At 43.1% G+C, this 10,294-nt stretch overlaps 1 protein-coding gene across 1 annotated transcript; it reads left to right on the top strand.

Moving 5' to 3' along the window:
• Positions 1-140: 140 nt before the first annotated feature.
• kiaa1143 (KIAA1143 ortholog) lies at positions 141-2,761 on the top strand. Its single transcript, XM_077526939.1, has 3 exons — positions 141-374; positions 707-857; positions 1,715-2,761. Exons 1-3 carry the CDS (start codon positions 261-263, stop codon positions 1,924-1,926), a joined length of 477 nt encoding a protein of 158 aa, XP_077383065.1. The 5' UTR covers positions 141-260; the 3' UTR covers positions 1,927-2,761.
• Positions 2,762-10,294: the final 7,533 nt, after the last annotated feature.

Raw genomic sequence — 10,294 nt, 5'->3', positions numbered from 1 at the left:
AGTAACGAGTTCAAATTATTTACACCAAATGTTGACATTATAGAGAATTACTTTGAAGGAAAAAATCGATATCCGGGTTGAGTCCTTGGAAATATTTGTTTGAGCCATTAAATCTCACTTCTACCAATCGCAGTAGCTCCCCAGGATCATGTGACATGGTCGGCGCGTTTTGATGACGTTGTATTTTGCTCCTGGAGGAACCCAAATATTGAAACAATTTAGCTGTTTTTCTTGGATCATTTGCGCCTAATTGCACTGTGATGAATAAGAGCAAAGGTAGTGGTGTGTCCTGGGTGAAACCAGCGGAGCCCTCCTTTTTGAAGAAGTTCAAAAATGATGTTGGATACAAAGAAGGCCCGACTGTTGACACTAAGGTATGTATTCTATGTGGTTTGGCTAATACGGGAAACATGCAAGGTAGCAGTCAGGATACGGTTTGTCAGAAACGTTTTGAACTACACATGGACTGTGTATTTGTAATGACCCGCGTATTAAATAATTACACATAAATTAAGTCCCATGCTTCACTTTTGGCCACCACGAGGAGGCGGCCAATGAACACGTTTACAAATCCAGTTCCAATGAAGTTATGACCTTGTTTTGTTTAAAACAGAATAATGTGCAATGATTTGTAAACCATGTCCAACCTATATTTAATTGAATACACTACACTACTGTGTACACTACACTTTATGTCACTCTGCAGCGTCAGCAGATGCCAACGCTGGATGATGACAGTGGGAGTGATCGAGAGGATGAATTACCTCAAGTTGTTGTCCTTAAGGATGGAGACCTGACCCCAGAGGAAGTTAAACAGGTCAAGGAAGGAATCGAACCTAATGGGGAGTCAGAGAAAAGTAAGCTGCACGTTTTAACTTGTGTTTGTTGATAGTGGGGATTCTATTCGAGCGCAATTTATAAGTCAAATTTGTTTGTTAATTCTTTTTTTTAATTAAATTTAATTAATTTAATTTAATAAAAAAATCCCCACTTTATTAATTTAAATGCTAATTGCAATCAACTTTACGGTTCCATGGTCAAACTGTCTTTTGCCAATTTTGACATTCATAAATTTGACATGAATAAAAACACAAATATATAAGAATAAAATGAAATTACTTGGCCTTTGCTGGCGCACAAACAGAAGGATGGCTTCTGAAGGCAGTTGGCTTCAAGCGTTACGCTTTTTAAGGTTAACAAGGCTAGGGGAAAAAAATTGGTCAACATGAAAACTTATCAGTCATTTTAAAACAATGTTTGACCACTGTCCATGTTTACCGCATGGACATTTGTTGCGGATGAATGCACACAGTAAGGGACGTGGCTGCTGGTGAAGAATACAAAGAAAAGAAAGGAAAAAATATGCCCAAGGTTTGGGCTTGATTTAAACTAAATAAGGATATAAATCAATGGGGAGAAAACATCCACACAGGAAATCGAGCACTACGTGTACGTGACTATGGCACATTCTGCTAAGGTAACTTTATGTATTTATTTATTTATTTATTTATTTAACAATGTTAACTTGCATGCTGACGGTTTGAGGGTTTTTTTAAGAAGTAAAAAGTGGATGTTCAATGTGATGGGATGTTTAATGACAGAAATGTTTCCTAATTTCGAAGCATTCGACTTTTAGGTTCCACTGTAAATGTCATATTTTGGTTGATTTTGAAAGATCCGTTCTAATGAACCACACTCCCATTATGGCTCACAGGTGACGAGCCTCGCGCAGATGGTAAAATCCTCTTCAAGAAACCAGCTAAGCGCTCCTCCTCGGAGAAATTTCAAGGAATAACTGCCAGCTCCAGCAAAAAGAAGCGGGAAACAGTTGAAAAAGAAGAGAAGAAGGAAGTGAATTCTGGGAAAAAAGTGAAAAACAACAGCCTTTTGTCATTTGGTGGTGAGGAGGAGGAAGACGAAGACTAGTACTGGACTCTGTTTTGATGTTAGTTTAATCACGTTGCAAATTAAAAACGACTCCGTGAGGAAGAGCATGAGGTTTGTTTGTTTTTTGTTTGCTTTTTTTTGTAATTTATGGTGTGACAGTGCTTGTTTTGTTGCTTGCTCAAGACTTAAAAAAAAATTCTAATTTCTATGACAATGCTGTAAATGACTTTAGTAAAAGTTAAACTGTTCAGACCAATGTATACTACATATGACTGAAGTATTTTAATGATTGTGGCTTGATTATCAAACAATGCAATACATTAGGTCTCCTACTGGTTTGTATAAAGTGGCCAAACGCAGCTATGGCTTGCAAATCACACAGGAATAAGACATGAAAGAAATCCCAGCAATACTGTATCTGTATTGAATTGTCAAGATTGAATTCAGTGTTTAGCTCGACTCATTTTGATATCTAAATGGAAAGAAATCCATCACCTGATGTAACACATTGTATTACGTTCTTGATGTCAGTTCCAGTTATCAAAAAAGTCCATTTTTATCATACTCCTTGCTCCATAGTCCCAAATAGCATCTGTCCACTGTTGAACAAATTTAGGTATCAACAAGTAAGTCTATTAGAATTGTATGCATGTATATAGTAGGTCTGTCTGTATTTGTTTTATATACGATAATCTTAATAGTGTATAGCTGCATGGTAGAATTTGAATACATTCAATTATGCGATTGAATGTATAAATATTTTCTAGCTTCAAAGGGAAGCTGTAATATCAGTGCATTAGTTTCAATGCAGTTGTATATTGTTATGTATCATTTGATTTTTATGTATCATCTGAACATTAAATATTTCAACGTAGTTTGTAGTGGTTGTGATGTTTTTTTTCCTCTGTTCTGTTCAACAGCTTAGTCAATAACGTGATTTGTAATGTATCCTTTATATTTCCCAGAGCTGTTTTACTGTGCAACAAGTGAGTCGATTTTGTTTTGCAGCTCTCTTCTAATATTGTGTAATAAGTTCGATTCCAACTCTGGCCTCCCTGTGTAGAGTTTGCATATTCTCCCCCTACTCATCTCCATCCATGTACCGTATGTCTTGTTTAAATCTATCACCTTTTTAACTGCGTAACCTAACGTGGCCTAAGGGACACTTCTGTTATGGCTCGGTTTGTGGAACCTAACAGCGTGTAATGGTGTAGAAGTATTGTGGGAGAGATTGGTTTGTCTTGGGAAACATGGAAAGGGTGGACACAAAAGGAGTTTGATTTTCACCTGCTGCTCTCGTGATTGTATTACTTGCTTGCCAGTTTCATACAGTCCGCCTTCTGTGGAAGCTTCTATGTGCTCAGCAATAAAGCAAATAGATCATTGAGATGACATACTGTGACCAACTAAAATCATGTGCCACTAAAGTGCCTACTAAGTGAAATGGATATCCTTGTGTACACACGTCTTCACCTTTAGTACATATTGTTTTAAGAACCTACATTGCTGCCATTTTGAAAGTGCAGTCAGCGCTGTTTATTGCTAGACACCGTTCCCATTCATTTTAGATGGTTGATAGTCCGACGATATACAGTATAATTATAAATTAATGATTATATATCATGAAGTAATTAGTGTGTTAGCTAACTGGCATGACAACATCAAGTCAAACTGGCCAAGTTCTGAATCACCTGCTTCTTTCTCTAAAGTCGTACCTTTGTTATGTGTGCATGATGTGCTTTTCTCTTGTCTTGGTGTATCGTGGCCTGTGTGTAAGCATGTCAATATTCTGATTCACACTTCAGACACAATAGATATTGGTTATTCAGAAGTCCTATTGGGTCCTGTAGAACTGTCGATGCAGATAATGGGTACTGGCCAGCAAAGCGGAATTCAGCATTGTTGGTCGCAGATGCAAACACTTGAGCATGGCAAGCGATTGGTGAGGCCGTAGAGATGAACTTCTGGACTGCTCCAATCCAAAGTGCCTGGTGTATTACGTTATCTGCAGATGAATCAATAAACTGATATAAGTGACAATCATCAACTTTTGGTATATGTCGGATTCTATCACGAGGAGACTAAAACATTTATAGGGGGCATTTTGTGTATCACAGCTTTGAAAACACAAACGAGAAGAGAGAACATATATTTGGCCATAAAGGAAATGCTGAAAGAGAAAGGAAATAATGTGAAAATTGTTGTATTCATAGTGATGGGGACCCTTCCTTGAAAGATTTAATATTTGCACAAAAAAGAAATCAATGAAATAAATTCCTGATTTGATGCATGACAGTTCATTCAAAAGGTCTAAATGTGCTTTGCGGACTTGGAGAAGACGTTCAACTCAGTCCGACTCCAGACCTTGTGATTGGGTTATCCAGTGCCTTTACGACCGACCGGTCTACATTGTAAGTAGTACATAGTAAGTCAATTTTGTTTCATGTGAGGGTTGGACTCCATCGAGGATATGGACAAAATTACTGTAGAAACTTGTTCACAGGTGAAATTTTGAAACACCTTGTGAACTTTCACACATACATGCTAAACTGGCCGTAAAGTTCACTACAGTACAGTAGTTCTTTAAAACTTCTTTAAAAGTCAATATATTGTGTGTTATAAGATATCCTGGTACTCCAGCTTCCCACTGACTCCAACAACATTAATGGAAGATAAACCGAATATAAACTGTCCGTAAGCGGCAATGATTGTTGACAATGATTGACTGGCAATCAGTCAAGGGTCAGTCAACGCTACCTCCCAATTACTAGGCAAGGTATTACTGCCAGCATACAACCTTAGCCAACCTTGACCGGTTAAATAATGGTTAAATAAACTTTGTTTATTATCACCATGCAGTTGTATGTCTCTCTCAACCAAGCGTATTGCTGTTTTGCTTACCTTTGCTTACAGAATACAAACCGTCATCACAACATCATTTTCTGGTGAAACTGCCGCTTGTGTCATTTGGGAGTGGTCACTCTTTAACTTACAAGCATGATGTACATGTAATGTAGGTATTCTATGATTATTTTTCGATTTTTTATTTATTATTTATTTATTTTTTGTCTGTGTGCATATTTATCTTTTGACATGAATAGAAGGATGTTAGTGCTTTTACATAAAAGTAACAACTTGTGCTCGTTAAATTCTTCATGACTGGATGACATTTGCCTCGACAGAAACGTTCTTGAACGGGCGCCACCTTTGCTTTTATTCCTAACCATAGCGCAACAATAACACACCATTATTCAATATACTTTTCACTCAGCCTGAACGGACTGTTGATTTTTTTCTGTACACGTCGCTGCCTTTCCCTCACGATGTCCCTGATATAAGTGTCCCTCCTCCTCTTCTCCTGATACCCAGTACATGGCCAACTAAGGTATAGTAATGATGCATCTTCTCCTATATATGGTGATGGATGGGTGAACTAACTAATAATAAGGATTTGAATCCTGAGTACTGTATATTGTTTCTCTGCTATTGTTAAAGCACTCCTATACACACATATGAAGAGCTGTTTTTCCAAAATAGATGAAAAAAAATTCAAGAATATCAGTCTTTTTTTGTTGACTATGCTCAAACTGCCAATTGATTGTTCTAACCGGATATATTTGTAACATTTGCATGTCTGTTTTCCTAAACTTGATAAAAGCAGCATTTGAAGAATATTAGTCTTGTATTTTAGTTCATTGTGTAGGGTACAATCTCAATTCTTTTATGTTGACTATGCTCAGACCGAGCCAATTGATTGTTTTAACTAGATGAAATATTTGTAAAATTTGCATGTCTGGGTGGGTATAAACATTATTTTTCTACAGACCTAAATTGTTTTTGTTTTGTGAAAGAGCACTTTATATACAGTATTTCTTGCTATGAACTTATTTGGGTAATTTTAATATGTAGACAATTATATTATCTATTGTGTGTTACATGATTGTGCCAAATTTGACTGGCAAATGAGTTTAGGGATTTGTATATTATTTAGGCTGACAAATACATCTTGCAATGCAAAATACTTGCACAACATTGCGCAATTTTTATAATTGCGTATTCCCTGATTTCATTAAATTATAATATTTTTGATAGTCATTAAAATAGAGCATAGCTGTGTGCTAAATCACTACTCTCTCAAAAATGTCCACAAATGTCTCATGTTCCGTTAGTCGTAAGTACTGATGGAAAATTGGAAATATTATTTTATGTGGTTAATACATCAGTAGTGCAATGTTTGTTTGTTTTTTTGCGGATTTGCCAAATATGTTCTCTCACTGTAAATATATTGCAGTATGGAAAAATATATGTGCAGGACGACGCAACCTGTGGCAAACTTAAGTAGGGAAAAATACTATGCCTTCATGTACAAGTGATGCATCATTCCACTACAGCTAGTTTGGCGAGAAAGCAATGTGAACGTTACTATGGATACCTGCAAGTTGCTTTGCTCTGGCAAGTTGTACTTGTGATCATTTATACCTTTAACTAGTTAGCATTTGGTACTTGTAATAGCTAGTCCAACAAGTGTATGAAATAACTCATCACAAGCAGCTCTAGTTGCTGCCAAATGCCAGCTAGTGGAAGAAATAACAATGTTAACATTGTTTATTAATAAGCCGAAACTTTAAACTTTTTTTTTTTTTTGCCCTGTTTTAAAAGTTATAGTTGATGTTTATATGTCTGACCATGCATGTTTCACTCCTCAGCCATGGAAATAAATCTTCTCATGTGTTTGGCTGCGGCTACATTATTGCCAGGTATTAATATAAGCAGCAAGTTACATCAACATGTGTTGCTATTGCAAAATAACGCTCATCTGCCTCTCTAGTTTGTCATGGGTGTTCAACAGGAAAGGAGTTCATCACAACATTTCTTCCCAACTACCAGAATTCTTTCTGGCAGAGAATCTTTCCTGGAAATGACCATAAACTCCAAGTGGTTTTGACAGCTATGGGCTCTGCCGCTAATGTCCACATTCAGGTCAGAAATACTGTGAATTGTGAGGTATATTTCTGTAGGTAGTGCAAAAAGAAGTTCGTTCATCAACTATATTATTTTGTAGGGCACAACCGATTAATCGGACGTCGATTATAATCGCCGGCCTTCAAACATCGGCCAGTTGGGCTAAATGGCTGATTATTTTCCCCTTAAAACGTTATCGAAGAAATCCGACGCTATGAAAGTACCGTGATAGCAGCATTTTGCTTGCGTAGCATTAGCAACTAGCAAGTGTGTAGCGTATGTTGTTCTGGTCATTCTGTTGCCCCTAAGCATCCTTTAAGTTGTTTACTGACACCTCAGTAGGAGTTAACTGTAAAACTAAACACATGACGATAAGAATTACATCCACTGTATATTTAAATACAAACCATGCTTTGTTTTTTTACAAACATTGTTAGCCTAGCGCTAATGCTAAAAGCGAAGGGAGGATCCCATTCAAATACTCCTATTCAAATGCTAACACGAAGTTAGCATCGACTTCGAGGGTGTTTTTCCTTCATTTTTTTTTTTTTTTTTTTTTTTTTTTTTTTTTTTTTGTGTATGTGTGCGTGCGTTTGCGTGCGTTTGCGTGCGTGCGTTTGCGTGCGTGCGTGCGTTTGCGTGTGTGCGTTTGCGTGCGTTTGCGTGCGTGCGTGTGCGTGCGTGCAAATACGTATAAATTTATACTCATTCATTCACCTAAAACCTTATAAATATCCCATTACCCTTCGCCTTAACCAGGTACTTCAGAATCTTGCCAGAGTCGTGAGATTTAAATGGTCAGGAGACCAGAGAAAAGGTCAGAAAAAAAAAGAAATAAAGAGAAAAGAAAGGTAAATCAAAGTGACATCCAGCACCGACCAAACACTTCCTGCCTTCCCCATGATTACAAAATCAAAGTCTTACGCCAACCCCGGAAGCCTCTAAATTCCAGCAAATTTAGCGAGATCTCAAGAGCCCAGAGGAAAAACTAAAGAGAGGAAGGAGGGAAGGATCGATAAGGCAGAGTGAGATCAATAGAAGCCAGTACATCCAATCCATCAAAGTGAAGTCCAGCACCAACAAGACCCCTCCTGCGTGGTTACAAAACCGGAGTCTTATGCCAACCCCAGAAACCTCATACTTCTAATAAATTAAGATCTCAAGTGACCAGAGGAAAAACTAAAGAGAGGAAGGAGGGAAGGATAGATAAAGCAAAGTGAGAACCACAGACACCAGCACCAACTGATTCAAGGGGCTGTGGGAGGGAGAGGGTACTTCTGTTGAGTTTCAGTAGATGCTGGTGCGACGGATCTGGCATGCATAAGGACCACCACCAAAGAAAGAAGCCGTCAACCGCGGTCCAGCAAAGCGAGCACCCCCCCCCCCCCCCCCCCCCGGAATCCCCAGGCCGCGGCAGCACCAAGGCCACCCCCAAGCCACCCGAGCGGACACCGGTCGGCGAGCCGACCCAGACACCCGGCACACCCCCGAGCCCAAGGCCGCAGAACGAGGCCCAGCGGGCCCCCACAGCGCCCCACCGGTCCCCAGCCCCCATCCCCCCACGACCCCCCCGCACCCCACCCAAACCCGCCATCCACCACGACCCAGGCCCCACCACCCCCGACCCCCAAACCCCCGAACACACCCCGACCCCCAGCACCCAACCCCCCACCCACCCATACCTCCACCCCCCCCAAACAAGCCGCCCCCCCCCCGCGAACCCGGCCCCCCGCGAGAATCCCCCCCCCCCCCCCCCCCCTGAAACCGGCACCGGGCAGCAGCGCAGAGAGGGAAGATGTGCCCACCCCACCTCCAGCCGCGCGAGATTTGCACAGCGGCGGGAGGGGGGAAGCAGAGGAGGAAGCACCAGGGGAGAAGGCGGAACACCAGAACACCGAGCCCGGTGGGGAGAGGCCCCGGTCGTCACGCCAGAGTACTAGTGACACCTAACCCTGTTACTGAGTCCGCCAGCTCGCCGACTGGCGAGCTCTACCCTTACACCGTGAATGTGGCCCCACCCAGTGTATATACAAGTGTGTGCGTGTGGTGCATTAAAATTGGGAGCAGGTGAGTCGGAGCAGAGGGAAAAAAATTCCCCTACTCCGACACACCCGTATCCCCCCCAAAAAAATGAATATGTATATGTGTGGTGCATTAAAAAAGGGAATGGAGGGACAAAGTGGTGGGGCAGGGACACAAATGGGGGGGACCACAGCGCTGCCAGGCACTGCAGTCCATCCCCTCTGATGGCTCCCCGCCCCAACTCACCCCTCCCCTTGGACGTGAGGTGCATTAAAATTGGAGGGGAGTTGAAGGGTGAAGACGGTGTTTCCACCCTTCCCCACCCCACCAAGAAATGTGTTGTGTGCCCTATGTGTATATTTACAAAGTGTATAGTGCAAGCTAGTGAAGTGAGTAAGAGGAGCGACCAGCGGGGCCTCACCCAACCCGGCGGGTGTAGGTGGCACGCCCGCCCCCCAGCACCCCCACCCCCTGCCGCCCCCCACCTCATCCACCCGGCACCACAATGGGCGGACAGCCAGCGCAGCAGGGCTACCGGACAGCCCACCGGCCACCGGAGCCCGCCCGGGGCGCCAGGAGTTATACCGGAGTGGGGCAGGCCCCAAACCCTCGCCCGGCCCCCGGAGCCCGACGCCCGGGCCGGGGAGGGAGCCCCAGGCCCAGGGAGAGGGAGGGGGAGGAGCCGCAGGGCAGACAGGGAAGGGGGGGGGGGCGGGGGAAGCGGGGAGAAGACGACAAGAAGGCGAAAGGGCGGCTGCAGGGCAGGAGGCGGGGGGGGAGAGGAGGAGGGAGGGCGACAAGGGAAAAGGGACCGGGAGGCAGAGGAGGATGGGCGGGAGGAGGCGAGGAGGGAGAGGCGACGGGGGGGAGGAAGGGGGAGGGGAGAGGGAACCACGGGGCACACCGGAGGCCCACCCACCCCGAACCGCGCCGCCGGGCACGGAGCAGCGGACCGCGCCGGGACGGCACCGCCCCGGGCACCAGGGGAAGCACCCCAACACCGCACCCCACAGGGGGCCCAGGGAGCGGCCAAGACGCAACCGCCACCGAACAGACAACGGGGGGGGGGGGGGGGGGGGCAGAACCACCCCCGCCCGACCACAGGGGACGGCGTCAAGAAAATTGACTAATTAGCATGCAGTAACACCAAGTGTTGATGCTTAGTGCCCACTAGAAATAGATCTTAAGGAGTTATTGAGTATAGTGTCGTATAGTGTGGTATGCTCGAGCCCACTAGCAGCAACTAGGTTCCTGACTATATAAAAATAAAAACAATCAGATACAAAATACCAAATACAGGAGCAGCGAAAACAGAAGTTGTAACGATGTGGTGGCTCTCGTTAACAGGCAGAATCTTGGCAGGATTAAGTTGCCAAATTGAGATTAAAATATTCTATGTACATAGACCATATTTGTTTAAATC

Source organism: Festucalex cinctus, chromosome 7 (assembly GCF_051991245.1).
Source record: "Festucalex cinctus isolate MCC-2025b chromosome 7, RoL_Fcin_1.0, whole genome shotgun sequence".
Classification (NCBI taxonomy): Eukaryota; Metazoa; Chordata; class Actinopteri; order Syngnathiformes; family Syngnathidae; genus Festucalex; species Festucalex cinctus.
Note: the sequence above shows the minus strand (reverse complement) of the source record. Positions and strands in the feature narration are given on the sequence as shown.